The 20,231-nt window shown below is 47.5% G+C and overlaps 1 protein-coding gene and 1 long non-coding RNA gene across 2 annotated transcripts in view; one reads left to right on the top strand and one right to left on the bottom strand.

The window, feature by feature from the left end:
• The window catches only part of LOC125759585 (uncharacterized), a 504,118-nt gene that overhangs the window by 399,299 nt on the left and 84,588 nt on the right, over window positions 1-20,231 (bottom strand). The gene's annotated exons all lie outside the window — the stretch shown is intronic.
• LOC119402930 (uncharacterized) overlaps window positions 1-20,231 on the top strand; it is a 47,093-nt gene that overhangs the window by 22,680 nt on the left and 4,182 nt on the right. The window contains exon 3 of the mRNA XM_037669960.1: window positions 5,497-5,573. Coding sequence (XP_037525888.1) covers window positions 5,497-5,573 — 77 coding nt within the window. The remainder of the gene's footprint in view (window positions 1-5,496; window positions 5,574-20,231) is intronic.

Here is a 20,231-nt window from a genome sequence, read left to right as displayed (position 1 = left end):
AGTGCCTGTTGCCCTACTTCTCAAAAATTACAAGGATTTATAGCGTAGTGGGTTCCTCGCAAATGCACTTGTATTGGTTACCAAGGAAGCCCATAAGCGCATGATCCATTTCCTCGGGGTCTCAGTAAAGTTCTTCGCCACCCCCCCCCCGTCTCTCTCCCACCTCAACATATGTTATACAGCATGACGGGAGAGGGAAATAGCGACCCGGCGTCACCCAATGCAAATTACATAACTGGTGGGCCGTTTAAAGATTCCAACCCATTACAAAGGGCTGAGCCATAATTCTTCATCGTCATCAGTCGTCGCGTCAGGAAAGTGCACATAATGCCTTACAGACGTGTAGCTGGTGCCTCGCTTCTCCGCAGAATGACGAATAATGGCTTAGTAGGTGCTTCCCAACTTCACAAAATTGTGATTTATGGCATAGTGGGTACCTTTCTAGTGTACTTGTATTGTAGCCCCAAGAGAGCTTAACGGGCTCTAGAAACACCGCTCTTCCAGCTTTCGCTGTGATTGGGCTGCAGTTTCAGCGCAGGCCTGGCGTTTTTTTACTAATATTACGTATCTACTATACAGGATGTTGTCATGTCTCCATGTTGTTTTCATGGATCTTTGCTTCGCTTGTACTGTTTCGCGAGTACAGGTTTTATGTGCACTCCTGTATGAGCCTTCACGGCTTACATTATTAATATTGAAGTAAATTATGCTTGATTAAAGAACTTCATTACCAAATTTGTGTGTGCGTGCGTGCGTACGTGCTTGTGTGTGTGTGGGTGCATGAGTGTGTAAACGCCTGCGTTCCCCTAATTATATCTGATGTTCTTACCACCTTCACCGTCTCACCATTTAAAAAAGTACACCTGATACACACATGTTATTGCTCTACCATTATGAAACGACTCCCGGTGATTGCAGTGTACAAGTAATTGTTTTGTGGGCATTAATACTCCGCTGACCGAATAAATGACAAAAATGACACACTCCATGGCAGAATATTTTGATGACAGCCACTGGCCACTTCATAGAGATCGTGAATGAATAAAAGAAATCAAGAACTGCGTAATGACTTAGCACAGGACGAAAACGTAACCTTTAAAGGAAGAAACATTGAAGAATAAAAGAAATATTCAACTACACACGTATATATACATGGGCATCCGACCATAACAGTAGGCGTACTTAAACCACGGAAAAAAATATAGAACACAAGAACCTGCCGTGGTTGTCTGGAAGTTGTCGTGCTCGACGGATGACACGAAGGCCGCGGGATCGAATCCCGGCCGAGCACCGTGTACTTAGTACTTAGTTAGGTGCACGTTAAAGAACAACAGATGGTGAAAACTTCAGAAGCCCTCCACTGCGGCGTCTCTCAAAATCATACGGTGATTTTGGGCCGTAAATTCCTACAAATGACTATTTTTGGAAAACATTAAGAATATCTCCTTCAAACAAACACGCGCTCTGTATTATATGCTACATTTCACATCATTAAAAATAGCGAAAGCAAAATGAAAGTCAAATACAGCATCAACCAAGTGCAGTAAGGAATGTTTACGAAGCAAAATGCACGAAATATACACAAGTGAATCAGAATCTCTTAAGTATGCAGCTGATGTCAGTGTGTCTTTTTCTTATGCAAGGTTGACACCGCCTAGAGCACTGCATGGGCTCGGAGTAGTTTCCAAAGCAGTTTTCACGTTGGGCCCAGGCCGCGCTCGGGCCTCGAACTCCAGGCGTACTGTCGGGCCCGGTTTTGAGGTGGCAGGCTACCCGCGTTTTCCTACCCGCATTGTCCAATCGCCACCTGCTACCGGTACAGAATCGTTACGGAGGCATACACAATTACAGTATTAAAAAAAGAGCACAGTACAAACCCCGCATGACATACACTGCTCAAACCTGCAAGGAGAAGCCCTCAGAGGGGAGTTTTAAAGAATATATTGACGAGTGGCACGACGCTCTGGAACGAGAGAAATGAAGGGATCAGCCGGACAGCTTAGTTCATTCTGCAGAGGTCCGAGGAGAGGTCTGAAATTCGCTCCAGTGGTGGATGTCTAAGAACAACGACTGCCGACGCCTTCACAATTCGCAAAGCCGATTTTGTGCGCCCCTGCGGCTAGCACAATCTGTTCAATGGATTTGAGAGCGGCAGGATAACTCATGCAACAGTGCATGGCGCGCTTACACCCGGAATCTGTTGATAATTTCACTTTTCTCACAACAGCATGCGAAGAGTAGAACTGTAACCTACACCACAAAAAATTTATAGACTGTATATACTAGCAGTCGTGTGATATAGATATATGAAAATAAGCTGTGACAAATACTTTTTCTTCATTTCGGCTGTTTATACGTGTTTTGAAAAGTACAGGGTGCAGGGAGTTCGTTAAAAGTTTTAGCTAGGTTAGCGTATTCGCAAAAAAAAGGTTATAAACTTCGCTTTTTTCTTCTGTTGTGCTGTTGCAAGGTGCTACTATGCTGAAGAGAGATGCTCCATATCCAGAAGGGTGCACGAGTGGTGTTGCTGGCAGAGCATGCTTTCAATTTCAATAGAGAGCGCAATAAAACGAAGTCAACAGGGTCTTCTGTTGTCTGCCTCCTGTTTTCTTTTTGCGCTCTCTGTTGATACCGAACTCATGCTGTGTCTTGTCTACTATATAATATAAGACACTACATGCCGTTTTCAGTACGTAAAATGATAACATAGGCTTTAGGCTATAGTATACTGTGATAAGGAATAACCATTTACGGGCATTGTGCTGTCCGATGGCACAATAGATTAAACAGAATATTACGTTCGATCATGGAAAATATTTCTTATGACCTGAACATGAACTCGGAGAGACACATTTTCAAAGTACTGTTAATGCCGAACTTCAATGACCTCTTAATTCAAACGGTTGTCTTAAAACACTTCTGGTCCAAAGAATTCCTGGTTCCGTATGTCACTTCCCGATTTTAAGGCCCAAAGTTTGTTACTGGAGACCGCGGTGTTCAGCAATGTATGGAACTAAAATACGAGCCCATTATGTTCCAACTTATTTCAATGTGCTACCCCCAGCATTTTTCGCATAAAAACAAAATACAAATTAAAGAAGCTGCTACGGCGTATCTGTCGATAATTGTAATGCATGTCATGTCTGGTGTTATTTCATATGTACTCATTTGCAAGCGTGCTACTGAACAATCATCTAGTGTGGTACTTTGCCTAAGAAACTTTCGCTGTATTTCTGTTTTTTGTTCCCTCTCAATTTCTGTAATTGTTATATATTGCTAATAACTATCGCTTGTATGCCCTGTTGCTTCTAATTGCACTTTGGTTTTTGTATTATCATCGCTCTTATGCCATGTACTACAACCTTGTAACGCGTTCGGTTTGTTTCGCTGTCTGCCAGGCTCTGCCACTCAAGCCACCAATTGGCTTTGGCAGGCCTAGCTACATGTACTGCTTTATTTGAAGAAATAAAAGGCATCATCATCATTATTATTATTATTATTATTATTATTATTATTGTTATTATTATTATTATTATTATTATTATTATTATTATTATTATTATTATTATTATTATTATGCTGCAAATCACTTTTCTTGCTAGAGTAGCTGCTACCAAACGCTGTTGACGACTCTGATTGTATTTGCAGAAAAAAATAGGTACAGCCTGCCGCTGCCGATTAACCCTTCATCGTACCCAGAATGTCCGGTCAACTGTTACCACTGAGGTCCTTTTTTACCAGAAATTACCGTACATTAAGAAAACTTGTTAGCGTAGCACGCGCCGACAAAACGTTAATATTTGCTACTTCAAACGCGTTGCTGTAGATTCCATGTTCGGGCAACAAAGAGGTCCTAACTATTTGTTAGGACCTCTGTTGGGCCCTATCTGTGGATGGGCCGGGCCGGGCCCGCGTCTCGCTTTGAGTCACCGGGCCGGGTTAGGGTGGCTAAATGTCAATGAGGGCCGGGCCCAGGCAGAGCACGGACTGAGAATCGCGGCCCGTGCAATGCTCTAATACCGGCACCAGTTTTGCTTGCATGTCCCATCAAAATACGGCTGGAAACTAACGCTGCAAATGGATGATGCGCTCTTCGGACGCCACATGTCACTTTTGATTTTTACTGTACAAAGAAGCCTTCTTTTAGGGCCTCTTTGAAAACGATATAGCTTCCAGGGTTCCTGGGAGGATGCGCGCACTACGGCACGTAATACCCGACCATTATAGCGGTAGTGAGCGCATATAGCTGAAGGGAAACTAGCACCGACTTAGGAACAGCACGGACGCCACGCACAAGTGACTGATCAGGAAGTCAAAATGGTGGCTACGCTGCCGCCAAGGCCGATTAGCCTGTCCGTTCAAACGCTGACACCCCTCTGAAAGGGGGCGCGTGCATCGATGCACTCTAATCACCTCCCTCGATTAAATACGTGCCTGTACCAGGCGGCCGATCGTTTTCTCATATGTGCAGACGGCGCACATCTAACGAGCAGAGAAACTAGGCTGTGCTGTTCCCAGGCAACAACTGCACAAGTTTCGGTTTGTCAATGTTGTCGTTCTTCACGTGCCAGTGTTATAGATATATTCGCCAAATATGTCGCTAGAATTCCTCATGGTAATACCGGTGAAGCTGTTTCTGTTATGGCTGGTGGATTTGGCCGCTCACCTCGTAAATGCTTCACGTCGCGTTTCGGGTTGTTCGTACAGCCCTTTCTTGGCCCATTGAACAGACCGCAGCTTGTACAGTACGCGTGAACGTTGAGGATACTTTAGGCATGACAGATATCACTGCTCTTTCTTCTGCTCCCCCGCCATTGTGTGAGGCTGAGATTCTTTGAGGCGCTACATTGCCGTGTTCAAATGCACATGGGCTGATGTTCGATTATTCCAATTTAGGGGCCTTGACATCGGTGCTGTGGCCGATGCATAATTGTGCCTCCCAGACATGGTCCCCATGTACATTTGGCGGTGCCCGGCTCACATTCACCAAGTACATCACTTCAACTTTGCAATGACAGATCAGTTTGAATGCACATACAGTAATACTGCTTTCATCAACATTTCGCCAATAAACGGCCTATTGGAGAAAATTTCCTAAGATTTCTGTGTGCGCTTGCTCGCCTTCCGTTAATGGTGAGCGGCTTAGGCCTCAAACGTAGCGGCCCGAGTAGTACGCACTGTAAGAAGCTACTCGACGGTGTTATTCAGCTACCATAGCGAACAGAAGCGATGCTGTGCACATGTGCGAGTGATTGAGCGCAAGATGGTTTTATGCTTTGCTTCTTACTCTCGAAATTGAAATTACGAGTTTTACACAAAGTTAAGACAAATATGTCTTAACTTAGCAACTGTGAACAACTCTCCCGTGAAACAAAAGCATCTTGTTTTTATTTTTATATTTGCCGCCGAATTGTTTCCAGCTCCCTTTACAGAAATCCTGCGAAAACTGTCATAAATATCTGTCAAAATAATATAGCGTCCGTGCTTACATTTCAGGAGGAACGAATCATTTCTCGGACAATTTGTTATGAATACAACGCCACCATACGAAATGGATGTCTACAAATTTCAAAGTAAGTGTACTCGATAGAAATAGAGTGAAATGGTAAAAGGTTGCTTCTGCATTTTCTTTACTTCGCGTCTTTCTTATCGAGGCAAGACGTCGTCAATATAGATAGCAAAAAACGTATATTGTGTATGCATTAGCAGGAGATAAAGGCACATGAAAATAAGGGTAAATAATTTGCATATTTTGTCTAATGCGGGTACCAAGTCAGTGCTGCGCACCGCAAAATGACATCTTTTATAACGATACAGTACAAGACCGCAAAATTTAGGTTATCCCTATGTGCGTGGTCTTCAAAATCGTCTAGCCCACACTGAAGCCTGACCCCGCTTGCCGCTTCTTTGGTCTACCTCCTGGCGCTTCAGGCCTCCCACCATCAGAATAGCCTGTACCTCAGGCCTCATCAGTCTTTCCGGCAACGAGGCGGAAATGCTGCTGCCCCTGCTTCTCTTGTTCGGGCCACTGTCCCGCCATGCCCCGACTCGGAACGTGGCAACTCGAATATCACACTTTGTCGTGATGTCCTGGTTTTCTATCGCACTTCGCACCGACTTTATCCGGGATCAATGACTACTAAGCCTCCTTTAGGCTTATACTTTCGTTATTCCGGCGGTCGCCCGGAACTCGCCGACACCTTTCACGCCGTGCCTTCGTGTCCTGCCACTGCGCTCGGTATCTCATCCCCTTTTCCCATCCCTCCTAGAGAGCCGTGGGAGAAGTACCTGCACGGCTGCTCTAGCTTGGGAGCTCAACATTCATTGGTGGAGCGCGCCGAGGCAACGGTAATCTCCAGTGGCGTACTAGGGAATGCCACTCAGGCGCACATCAAATCTCCTGTTAATTTATGGAATGAAATTCTTTGCATGTGGGCTTTGTTCCAATATGAAGTTTTGAGCTTACCAAATGCAGGACTATATACACACACACACACACATATATATATATATATATATAAATATATATATATATATATATATATATATATATATATGCGTGGTTTAGATTAGCACAAGACTACTTCACTTTTCTACATAATCATCGTTAAATTTAAGCACGTTTCGTAGCGCTGCACCAGTATGTTTAGTCACTCTGCATAGAAGTTCGCCGTCTCGGAACTTGCTGTTTGAGTCGGTCGGTAAGCATTTTTAGTACCCACCTTGCACACACTGTGATATCAAGGCTTTTCAGTTACAGTCGTGCAAATTGTAGTGCGGCTGGCTAGAGGAAATTCATCCGACAGACGACTAACTGCTAGTCGTCGATCTAATCGCAATTCCCAGCCCACTTGTTGAACAGTTTCATTGGTCTAGATTCTGACCCTTCCACTCTGCTGCTAGTCGTGCACATTTGTGCGGCCTTTTGTGAAGTCTCGACACAATTTTATTACCTTTCCTTGACTCATCCCTTCATATCAATAAACTAGGCACAATTCCGCATAAACTTGTGAAGCTGATGATCCATTTGCAGCAATAATTGAATTACAGAACGCGCTTCAGAACAAGCGCGAGCAGCAATTTTTGCAGAGTTTGTCGTTTGCATTCCCCGACAAGCAGACGACTACTGAGTCAGAACAGTAACTTCAGTACCTTCGCGAAGAAGACAGCGCTGCGCAATTAAGCCTTCATTGTAATGCGTGAATATTTAAATATTATGAAACGGCCCTTGCTTTTGAATAGCCCTCGCATATATGTATATATATATATATATATATATATATATATATATATATATATATATATATATATATACACACATTGTTTGTCATTTTTTTACTATTCTAACAACCAAGTGGAGTGCCGCCGCCAAGCAATGGCGAGAACGCCTTCATGTATCTTTATTTCAATGAAAATAGGCAAGTTTAGTCTTAAGACGAAACTTGCGTAAACTTGCGTAAGGCCTCGTAAGACATGGTTCAAAACGCGGCATCGCATTACTACTTCGCATGAAATTACTGCGTGGGACCTGACGAACATTTATTTGATAACTCGCGTATTTTACAATCACTTTCCTAACGCACATGCAGTTATGGCTTTTCTCGGCGCTTTAAAAAAAGTTGAGGATAATCGCTTATGAGCCCCACAATTTTTCGCCGTCATTAAATGCGAATCATGTCTTAGCGAACCAAAGACAGTTTGACCGTATCTATCTGTATATTTATCTAGAATCTATCTAGCCACCTACGTTTCGGCATTCTCGGGATCGTCTTCTTAAATGATTACATACTACCATTGGCATAGGAGGGCACGAACGTAATAGGAACACGATTCACAAGTCGTAACTTGAATAACGTGACTTCCATATCGCGTACTTCGTGAAACCCGTTAACCGTGACCCGTGGAAAGCAGGTAAGTGCCACAGAATATTCAAAGCTATTCAGATGGCTGGCATTATTCAGTGTCATGCAGATGGCCGGAATCTAATCCAGGCCATCAGCATGGCAGTTATTATTGTACCGCAAAACCATGCTAGTGCGTGGAAGAGCTTCGGAAAAAGAGATTAAAAAGGTCTAAGCGCCTTTAGATTGCTAAAAAATGCTTTCCATTGAGAAAGTCATTGCAAAGAAACAGCTGGGGTAAAGTAAAAATCGAAACCAGGTGTTCTGCGTGGCAGTGAAGTATTCTACCGAAAAGCCACGGAGGTGCTTGAACTCACCTCGAAAAAGTTCTCTATACAGTCGTCTTGTCGCGCAAGGAGTCACAATAACAGATGTAATGCTGCGTAGCAGAAACGCAGAATCTCACCAGGCACCATGTCAGCAGCGTAACGCGCGGGTGATTGAAAGCTACCAAGTTACAGAGCGGTGAGCTATAAATACATATGAACACCATAGTTTTTATCACAGCATGAACTAAGACAACGGCCTAGAAAATGCGTTGTGCAGTACAGGAACTCATGTGTTATCTCAAGCTCCGATGACGATGATAATAACTTTCACCTTAGGCGAATAAGATACCTATCTATCTAAATAACTATATTTCGTCCTGAGGAGGCGATGATCCCCTACGGGGCCTCCTCTGCCGGTCGCGACCACGACGGGACCGGGGTTTGAAACTCGACGGCCAGGTCGTGAGCCCTCTGGACCCCCTGGACGGCCCGAACTTGGTCGTCCTCGTGGGGACTTGTGAGGAGTGTGTCCCAGTCCTTTTCTGTGGCTAGAGACCCGTCATCCGCGCGAGACTCCGGTCATTGCCACAGCATGTGTGGTAAGGTACGTCGCGGTATGCCGCATCGGTGGCATCCCGGCCTTAGTTCGCTTATGAACCTTGCATAAACTGCCGGTGAGGGATATGCTCCTGCCTGTAGGAGACGGAAGGAGAGTGCTGGTGGTCGTTTTAGTCGAGGGTGACGTAAGTGAAACTTTCGCCGTTCGAGACGATAGTGCTGACAGATTTCATTATAGGTCTGGAGTCGGTTCCGGAGTCATTTCTCGCCCTTGGGCCGTGGGCCGCCCTCTCTCCTGACACGGCGAGTAAGGTCTCGCGCCTGGGAGTGGGAAAGTTCGATGGCGTTTGGGACGAGGGGTTGGGCGTCGGAGCCCATATGGCCCGGGAACCAAATTAAGTGCTTGGTGTCAGTCTACGCGGCACGCGAGTGCACGCTGGCTGCTTCTTTACAGACCGAGCCCACACGGTAGGCCTGGGCCGCGGTTCGGGAATCGGCGTAAATTGTAGTGCGCTTTGTGTTCGCCATTGCTAATGCGATTGCTGAAGTTACAGCTGCTACATAGTGCTTATAATTCGGGTATTTTGCGGCGTCTACAAAGGCGACTGAGTCGGGCATAACGGCTGCGGTCCTTAGTAGCGCGGCGGCGCGTGCTTTACGACGACGCTGCTTGTAATCCGGGTCCATGTTACCTTGTTAGTTTCTTTAGCCTTCGAAGAAGCGACGTTGCAATAAAGATAACTTTTGTGGTGTGAAGTCCCAAAAGCACAATATAAGTATTAGGGACACGTAGTGGAGGGCTCAGGAAATTTTGACCACCTAGGGTTATTGAACGCGTACCTAAATCAATGTACACGGGCCTCATGAATTTTGGCCCTCATCGAAAATGCGGCCGCCGCGGCCGGGATTCGATTGGGCGGCCTCGGGGTAAGCAGTCGAGCTCCATGACCACTCCACTACCATTGCGGGTATGTCCAGAAAAATGGTGTGAAGTGAAGCAACACGCGCTGTACACTGATAGAGACGAACAGAGCGTCAGTCGTCGGTAATCTGAAAAGCGGTAAGCTGCGTCAGCTTTCATACATGCGGCATTGAACATTCGAGCCTTTAAGCTGGTTGTCGCGTAGGTTCTCGAATAAACTTGGCCATGTGCGTCCTGTGCGCAAACTTAACACAGAATAGAGAGAGATATAGATGAATAGGAAGGCGGGGAGCTTAACCAGATGTTAGTATCCGGTTTGCTACCCTTCACTTGGATGACGAAATAAGGGAAGAAAGAGGGTTTACAGTGAGAGGGAAAAAACTCGGCAGATCCCACGCCTTGTTAGGAGGTGGATCGGCATGTTTTTGTAAGCGTAGTAGTTGGGTGCACATCGTGCCCTTATTAGGCACGTCGACTACACTGGCGTTTAAAGGGTAACTTGTGGTCTGACGCAACGTCAACATTCACTCGCGCAGCGCGAAGCAGTGTGCGAAGCAGCAGCGCGAAGCGTTAGGAGGTGGATCGGCATGTTTTTGTAAGCGTAGTAGTTGGGTGCACATCGTGCCCTTATTAGGCACGTCGATTACACTGGCGTTTAAAGGGTAACTTGTGGTCTGACGCAACGTCAACATTCACTCGCGCAGCGCGAAGCAGTGTGCCCTGAATATGTCATGGCTTATGCATGTCGAACGCTTACCAAAGCCGAAAGTAATTACACCATGCCGAAAAAATGTCTCGCGATCATCAGAGGACTTGCAAATTTTCCGGGCGTATTTATGTGGCCGACAACTTGATGTCGTCACGGACCACCACGCACTCTTGTCGCGGTCGTCGTTAAAAGATCTCTTAAGCCGTCTTCCGGAAGGGCACTTTGCCTGCAGGACTACGACATCCGCCTGCCGTACCGCAGTAGATGACAACCTTCGGACGCCGACGCCCTCTTGCGCTCGGCCTTGGCCGACGACAATGACTGCTACTTAGTATCTTAGCTTACTGTTTTGTCTCCGCGCAGTCCAAGGAATATAGCATTCCTATATATGATAAGAAAAACTAACTGCGCTACATGTACATGTGAAGAGGCAGAAGGAGACATAGGACACCTCCTTCTACACTGCAAAAATTATGCTGTTCCCCGTCAAAAATGCTTACAAAAACTGAACAGATTGGACAGACGGCCGCTGTCATTAGCAAAAGTATTGGGTCCATGGCCAACAGAAACTCTTCAACACATTGCTGAACGCGCCCTAGTACAGTTTTTAGAAGTGTTGGGAATATCAAAAAGATATTGATTCACATTTTTAATTATTCTTCACATTTAGATACTTCTGGTCACATGTTTCGCGTTGCCTCTCGTGATTCAAGACAGCTGTGTTTAAAGTGTGGGCAATGCCCAGAGATTTTGTGTGATCTGATCCCATTCTACAAAGGGACTGTGAGTTGAACTCTTCGGCAAAGTGCGAACGATTCTTGTGCGTCTTGTGTGTCAACATTGTTGTCATCATGTGGACATTATGCATGATGTGTGAACATTCCTTTTAAAAGGACATGGCCGTGAGTGAGTGTACTTTTATCTATAAACTCGTGACGCCAATTAATAAGTAAGGGAACATGAATAGCCGGAGCCATGTATAGGCACAACCTACCACGGAGAGCCGTGGTACCTGCTAAACGCATGTAAGGCATTATGCGCACTTTGTTGATGCTGTGCCTGATGACGACGAAGAATTATGGCAGATCCCTTTGTAATGGGTTGGAAGCATTCAACAACCTACTCGTTGCGCAATTCGCATTGTGTGACGCCTGGTTACAGAATTCGCGTTGTGCGACGCTTGGTGCTTATTTTACACTTCTACCACCCTATATTGCATATGCTAATGTGGTTCCTTCCCGAAATGAAGCCTGTATAGGACCTTTTTGCAAAGTAGTTCCAAGCACCGGCATGGCTCAGAGGTTGAATACTGGGTTCCCACGCAGAGGGCCCAAGTTCGAACCTCGTTCAATTCTGGAATGTTTTTCTTGTTTCGTTTTTTTTATTTCGAGCGATACTGGTTACGGACACCTGCTGCGGCGGCGGCGGCGGTGGCAGCGGTGGCGGCGGACAACTACGGCGCCAAAAACGGCCGGTGAAATGATCTCATAACAGTTTTCGCTGTAAAATTAGAATGATTTATAGCGCAGTGGGTTCCTCGCAAGTGCACTTGTATTGGTTGCCAAGGAAGCCCATAAGCGCATGATCCATTTCTTCGGGGTCTCAGTAGAATTACAATGTTTAGAGCGTAGTGGGTTCCTCGCAAGTGCACTTGTATTGGTTGCCAAGGAAGCCCGTAAGCGCATGATCCATTTCCTCGGGGTCTCAGTAGAGTTCTTGCCCCCCCCCCCCCCCCCCCCCCGTCTCTCTCCCACATCAACGTATGTTATACAGCATGACGGGACAGGGAAATGGCGACCGGGCATCACCCAATGCAAATTACATAACTGGTGGGCCGTTTAAAGCTTCCAACCCATTACAAAGGGCTGAGCCATAATTCTTCATCGTTATCAGTCGTCGCGTCAACAAAGTGCACATAATGCCTTACAGACGTGTAGCTGGTGCATCGCTTCTCCGTAGAATGACGAACAATGGCTTAGTAGGTGCTTCCCAACTTCACAAAAATTGTGATTTATGGCAGAGTGGGTACCTTTGTAGTGTAGTTGAAGCTCCAAGAGAGCTTACAACGGGCTCTAGAAACGCCACTCTGCCAGCTTTCGCTGTGACTGTGCTGCGGTTTCAGCGCAGGCCTGGCGTTTTTTTGAAACGTAGTTGCAAGCACCGGCATCTCTCTGAGGTAGAATACTGGGCTCCCACGCAGAGGACCCAGGTTCGAACCTCGTTCCATCCCGGATAATGTTTCTTATTTAGTTATTTTTTCTTATTTCGCGCGATAATGGTTACGGACACCGGCGGTGGCGGACAACTACGGCGCCAAAAACGGCCCTTGTGATCTCATAACATCTTTCGCTGTAAAAACACGTCACTGAAACACAAACTTCAGCACATTGTGCTCATTAAATGTCTCAGAATTCCCGCACGTCACTCTTAATTAGACGAGTGTCCACCACGTGCCTAGTTCTCTCGCGTCTTGTAAGCCCCTGAAGGACTGCTGCCATATCCGCAGCGCCCCTTAAGTGCCCTCGACGATGTGTTCGCGTCAGGGATGATAGTGGGTGGTGGCAGGAGACCATGGTGACCTATGCGTCGAAGAGCCAGAGTTTGACCTCCCGGATCCAAGCTGACTTGAAATGTCTCGCGGGCTTCCGTTGGAGTACACCCGTGACGCTCAAACACGATCGAAGTCTCAGCGCCGTTCTCCGCGCGTAGCGACAGGCAGGCCTCAGTAGCGGATGCGAACATGTTTATGAAGAGGCAGTATGGCTTTTCGAGATCCGATCTTTTCAACGGCGCTGTCTCAGGCAGTGCGGCCCCATGCCATCAGGATATCCCATCAGCCCCTGCGGACCACAGAATTCTGTTCGGCACTCGCCCTCCCATTAGTTCAGTGGGCGGCCTAGCTACTTCCACGCAATTTTGCCCGTAGTATAGGTAATGTCCACACAAACCTAGTACGTCCCGGAGCTCCGTTTCTGTGGCCGGCGAACTCAAAACTTAGACCACGTCACATTTCTCGGGGTCAGGCGCCTGACAACTGCATCCTGCCACGCGGCCCAAGTCGCGTACTGACGGACGCGTCATATTGAGGTCCCCTAACTCGAGAAGCTCGTCTACTTGCCCTGTGGTTTCCCCTTTCAAGTATTTGCTCTTTCGGGTAAAATGCGCCCGCACATCTTCACGTTGTCTCCTTGAAGTCACGTTGGGTTGACCGCCGAACGTCCCCCTCTGCCTCCCGTAAACCTCGCTGACTCAGCCGCGCACTCGTTTTCTGATTTGGGCGGACATATCCTAAAATGAGCATGTCACCCCAGAAGGCGCTGTTGCCGGTATTGGTGCACATGCTACATTTCTAGCTGTCGTTCCCTCTTTGAACAATACGCCTATCAATTCACAAAATGATAGGTGTAACCTTAAGAGACAGGAAGAGAGCAGAGTGGGTCAGGGAACAAACGGGGGTTAAGGATATCATAGTTGAAATTAAGAAGAAGAAATGGATATGGGCGGGCCACGTAGCACGTCGGCAGGATAACCGGTGGTCATTAAGGGTAACTGACTGGATTCCAAGAGATGGCAAACGCGTGAGGGGGAGACAAAAAATTAGGTGGGTAGATGAGATTAAGAAGTTTGCAGGTATAACGTGGCAGCAGAAAGCACAGGACCGAGTTGATTGGCGGAACATGGGAGAGGCCTTTGCCCTGCAGTGGGCGTAGACAGGCTGATGATGATGATGATGATTCACTTCTCGGGCAACACGGGCGCAATTTACTCGGTGGCACCAGATTTCGGGACCCTGCTGACACCCGCACAAAACACGAGCGCTCGCGGTGTCGCTCAACAATGCCGCCCTGTCCTTCGCCGGTTATCTGCACCGTTGAGCCAGCCTGGTCTTTTTCGCGGAATCCCTCCGACGCGCTTGTCTCGTTCTTACCAGCCCTCGCGTTTTATCAGGCGACGCGCGGCTACCCTGAGGGCCCCCATCGTCCCCGCTCTTCACGACTACGTGGGTGATTACCCACTCCATTGTCGCGATTTCCCCCTGAGATTCTAATACAACGCTCTCGACATCTAGCTTCTGCACTTTTCCGATGTGAAACGGGCCGCTATCCGGAGGGAGCTGCGTGCTGTCTATCTCCTCTGCTCCCTTCGATGTCCTCTCGGAAACGCACTCCCCCTTAAGCGATTTCCACGCTTTTTCTGACAGCAGGCAATCGGCTCTTGCTGTCAGCCGGTCACTTAGTGCGCAAAGCACGGGACCGTCCCCTTCATGTTAGCGCAAATGCCGCGTCCGCTGCACATCGTCATCGGAACCACCGCGAGATTTGCCTGCACTTTTTCGCCAAACGCAGATGTTAAGTTAATTGTTCCGTGTGGCTGCATAATCACAGGTGCGAACGCACTCTCCCGCAACACAGCAATCACCGCTTCAGTGTCCAGGACTGCTCCGACACGCATATCCTTGCAGTCGCGTGACACGGGAATAGACTCATTGTGTGCGGCCACTGGCTCTCCCACCAAAACGCATGCCGCTAAGCTTTCGTTCTTAGCACCCGAAAAGACTGGCGTGTGTTGCGCCACGCGAGCTTGGCTGCGTGTGCAGTTTGGAAATGCTCGCGCTTTGCGACTCCGACCCCTTCTGCTTCGCCTGCCTCTCCGCGCTGTTCGTCCCCTGCGCTTCTTTAAACGTGCGCAGCGAGGCGGCTAGCTCTGGCGCATTAACGCACTGTCTACCTTCCAGGAGGGTCACATACCTCAGTGCCTTCTCTGATAGATTTCTCTTTAATGGGTCTGCGACCAATAACTCTACTAGCCGTTCAAAAGTCCAGACACCCCTCGCGTCAAGGTAAATGTGCAGGTAGCTCTCAAGGCGCGTTGTAAATGGTCTCCAGCTTTCGTTTGCCCGCTTTCCTGTCCCCAAGAACCTTTTGAGGTATTCATCTGCCGACAGTTTAAGTTCGTCAAAAACTGTCTGCTTGAATTTTTGGTTGTTTCTGTGCTCTGCCGGGCTACGTCGTGTGGACAAGAACTGAACCTTTTCCGCCACTAACAGGAAAACAAATTGTCACCAAAACGCTCTAGGCACCTCGTAAGCTTCTAGGGCGCTCTGGACCAACTCATACCACAGTTGTGCTTCCGCCTCAGTTGGAAATTTAGGTAGCACTCCAGTGAGCATCTTTAAACAGCGTCTTAGCTCACCACATCGATCCCGCCTGCCGAACGTGAGTTCTCTGTCTCGAGAGCTACCGCCTATGACTTGCGACAGCTTCTCCACCTCAGCCCGAAACTGCTCCAGCCTGCGCTCTGGTGTGAGGTCTCCGAAACGCTCGTTTCTCCGGTCCTCTGCCACGGCAGCAACATGTGGGGTTCGATGGACACTTTCGTCCTCCGACTCAGACCCACGCCTCATCGCTGGCGAACGCATTTCGGGGCTCAAATCTGCAAACCTCGTGTCTATAACACACACAACTACAGGCAGTGGTTCCCCTGAGGTGAAAAAGCACCAGTGCACTCACCACTTGTTGTGAAGGTGCCGTTCGCTGCTGTCAGACCTTGCCCGTCGCCAGACCCTCGCCGTCGCCTGGTGTCGCCTGAGGTGTCGTCGGACCACCTACTTTAGTCGATGGTTACCGGGCCGTAGCCTCCTTTGGTTAAGTGGCTAGCTTCCTGGTTGCTTCAGCCAGACGTTTTACGTCTTGGCCTGCTTCTTGCGTCTGCTCCGCAGCACGACGAACTCCTTGGTACACAGAGCGTTTCTCGTCGTCCGTGTATGGATCCTGTCCGCCTGTGCCAGTAAACTCAACCAACTCCCAACTCCCTCTTGACTCCAGAGCAGAGCTCTCTCAGCTGCGTAGCCACTGTCAGTTCCTGAAAGGGGGGAAGGTTGTCCGTAGGTGCCTTGCCTCGGCATGGTTCATGCGACAAGTACCTCCTTTGGGGAGCCGTGAGCCAGGTGTTAACACCTTGATTGCTCATCCTAGTTCTCCCCACGGCAAATCATAACCACTCGTAAACTCGACTTGCTGCGCAACCAGCAGGAATGAAGGAGGTAGAAAGGAAAGAGTTCTGCGGGCTCTTTCCTACGTTTCTACTGCGCTCTTTCCTGTCTCCCTCCTTCATCCCTGCTGGTTGCGCAGCAAGTCAGTTTACAAGTATGAACCGACTAGTCGGCAAATAAGTTTTGCTGCAACTTAACCACTCAGTCCGCTTATTGGGCCGAGTGTAGATTTCTCTCCCGGCGGCCTCCACCCTCTCTCTCTCTCTGAAGCCTTTGAGCCACCTATCTGAGAGACAGACGTGGAGAACGGCCGACAAACATTATTCCCACAAGTGCACTAAAACGCGTGATGGTGGCGCCGTTCAGCTCCCCTGGTCATGTTACCCTGTGCGGCCGGTTAGCTAGTGGGCCCATGCTATCACTACGCGGCGGCACACCGTCTCGCGTGACAGGCGGTTCACAGGCTCCGCCCGAGATATATTGGTGTTACCTTCTGGGCTCCCTTAACGCCGCTTCCTGGAACCCCGCGGGCCGGAGGTCACCGCGTTGGTCGTTAAACTGATGGTAAACAGACCGTAGCTTTCTCTTCGAATGGTTACGGGAAGCGAAAGGCGTTTGCCTGTCACCGCGCCTATTACATTTGAACCGAGCGTCGCTGTGCTTCGACCTTCGACCGCGGGAGCTGGCGCCTTGGCAGCCGCACTTTTGGGGGAAAGAAAGAACTACCCCCTTCTCGCTACGCCAGACATTACAATGTGCTATGATCCAATGATAGTGACGAGCTGCTATGTTGGTAGACAGCCTGTCACCGGGAGTAATTGTAGCGACGAGAAATGCTACAGTGAAGCACCCTGTCAAGCGCGATCCATTGGGCCTATCGCTACCGTACATTCCCCGTGGACGCCGCTCGTTCTCGAAGGCTGTGACTTGAGCCGTTGGTTGAGCTACCAGTCGACTCTTAAACCAGCGTTCAATAAACGCCTTTCAATTATATATATATATATATATATATATATATATATATATATATATATATATATATATATATATATATATATATATATATATATATATATATATATATATATATTGTGTCGTACATTATATATTCATAGGACAGCGATGTCTTAAACTGTCGATGTAGTGCAGGCAGAACACGAAGATAGATCGCGCGCAGAGCAACAGACGCGGCAACGCGTTTTAACATGAAAGTGTTTTATGCCGGGGCCCACCAAGTACATCTCTTACGGATACAGAGGCCAGCGGGAAGCACGCGTTTGCGGCTCAGGCTACGAACTTCTGCCTCCCGTGTTGCTAAAGCGCAGTGCGGTAGTGTATGCATGAGCAAAGGCGTCGGGTACCCAATACTAGAAGGCGCACACCATGCCCTTTCTCTCCTTATTTGGCGATGTTTTGAAAAAATGCATATCTGGTAGCAGTGTTGATTAAGAGTAGCGCTCCGTATTTTTCTTGAAAATTGGCGGGTGTTTATCGGAATTTATATTTTTGGCGGAAATTCGGCGTTTCTCGCAGTTTATTTGTCGTAAATCCCCAATTCTGCGAAATTTAGAGTTTTCTATTATTCTCGAAACCCCGAAATCTTAGATCAATTCATATCTGAATGCTAAAATATCAATACACCGGAAGCATATTTTTTTCTAGAAGCTTTGAATGCACAAAAACATACGCACAAGCGAAATACTTGAACACAGAACACCTGTATTTGTACGTATAACAACCTTACGCTTAAAGCTCTTTGTAAAACACGCAAGCATACTTTGCGTGCTTGCTGTCAGTGATCGAAGCGCGCTCCTGTCGAGTGACGACTCTCAGCTTTGAAAATGCCCTTTCAAAGTTAGCGCTAGAAACAGGAAGCGCCAGAAGACGCAGCGCACAGCGAGAAAGCACTGTCCACTGGACATTGTGAAGTCTCCAAAACGACAGGGTTTCCACAATGTTACGCATTTTATAACACTGATAGTTCGCAAGATCTCTCAGGAGCTGGCTCATGTCTTCAGTTTCAAGAAGCACTAATTGAAATATAGGCGCATAGGTTTCGAACGCGCAGGGCAGCTCATGCTTCACATTTGTATTCACAATTTGAACACAGTACCAAAACGATTCTTTGGTGTACTGTAGTTAATCGCACAGGTTCATCTCAGATGTCTGTCTCCACTTTTCGGCGACAGCAGCATAGTATTCGTGAAAGTCTGCGACAGTCGTAAAGCGGTCAGTCTCGTCAAGGAGGTCAAACAGACTTCTGACATCTCATGCGAAGACCTCGCTTGGATCACGCCATTGACTGATGAGTGCGTGCATACGAACCCCCAGTATGGGATAAACTTGGTGTACCAGGGTACTCTCTGCCTCAAGTTCCTTGATGACTGAGAGCACGGCACACGAATGGGTCTTCAGAAGCCTCACCTTAACGAGCAAGTCGTGCACAGTTTCAGGTGATGAAATAAGACTCTTGAGCTTCTCACACATCGTTCCCTTGATTCCGTCACTTCTCAAGAAAGACTAAATGGCGCGCCAGTTGTCCAAAATATCTTCTAGAGCTTCGTAAAAAGAAAACCACCTCAGTGAACTTACGGTTTTCAGCGACTTGATGGACGTGCACATGGCCAAGCACACAAGGCCAAACTTACGGCGCAGCTCCCGCGACGACTCCAAGAGGGCAGGAAAGTGCGCAACAAAATTGTGAACTACGTCAAACGAGCTTGTCCTGATTCCATCCTCCAGAGCGTTGTTGAGTGGGTGGCACGGATCTTTGAAGTGAAGCGCCTTGAATTCGGGGTTGGAGAATTGCAAGTCCCAGTGAAGCTTCTGCATGTAAGAAGCTGAGTCGGAGCACAATTCAGCTGCGTCGCCTAATACAGCTACGCGCGGTAAACTTTAAATCGGTCAAACCAGAAGATATATTATTCAGCGCTTACAATTTGACCTTTCGATAAAGAATGGAGCCAGGTCATATACGCCCTTGAAATCGAAGCTTATCGGATAAATCCGAATTATCAGAAATTTTATACCGGCGAACGTTTATCGAATTTTTTAGGATAGAACCTAAAACACAGAGCCCTAATTATAAGCTTGTTGATGTTATCTTTACGCGGGATTCACGATTCGCCATGTCCAAATATATGTTCACAACTTCAGCGACCACAATTATTTGTTCATCATCATGGGCGGTAGTCATCGCGATGGACACATGCCACTAGGCGTAGACATGGGTGCATTTACATCAAACGGTGCTATGGATGCCAAACATGAATAGACATTGTACAAGCTCTCATATATCACTACGCAAGAGCCGTTTCACTTTCGCATTAGGCCGATTCCTATGACGGAGGAATCAGCCATGTTTTTCTTTCTCTTACGGGAAAGTTGAGTGGGTCCGGTACGTGTGAGGAAACAAGCGGGTACACGTACGAGAAAGCAATAGTTGTGTCTAACGTTCCGGCCGTGGCACGGGCGAAACGTTACACATAGAGTATTGCGTCCAGACTCCAGACCAACGAAACTGTTCATGTGGACCGACCATTGCGATTAGATCGATGACTAACAGTTAATCGTCTCTCGGAGGAATTTCCTCCTGTCAGCCGCACTACAATTTGCACGACTGTAACTGAAAAGCCCCTATATAACAGTGTGTGCAAGGGGGGTACTAAAAATGCTTACCGACCAACTCAAACACAACAAACTTTCCAGACGGTGAACTTCTATGCAGAGAAACTAAAGAAGTAGTGCAGCGGCACGAAAAATGCTTAGAATTTAATGGTGAAAATGTAGAAAAGCGGAGAAGTCTTGGGCTAAACTAAACCAGGCAATGAACAATGTTACTGACAAATATTTATTTATTGGGGAGCACATAGCCCCTATT

Source organism: Rhipicephalus sanguineus, chromosome 8 (assembly GCF_013339695.2).
Source record: "Rhipicephalus sanguineus isolate Rsan-2018 chromosome 8, BIME_Rsan_1.4, whole genome shotgun sequence".
NCBI classification, from domain to species: domain Eukaryota; kingdom Metazoa; phylum Arthropoda; class Arachnida; order Ixodida; family Ixodidae; genus Rhipicephalus; species Rhipicephalus sanguineus.
The sequence above is the reverse complement of the archived record's forward strand: the minus strand, read 5'-3'. Positions and strand labels throughout refer to the sequence as shown.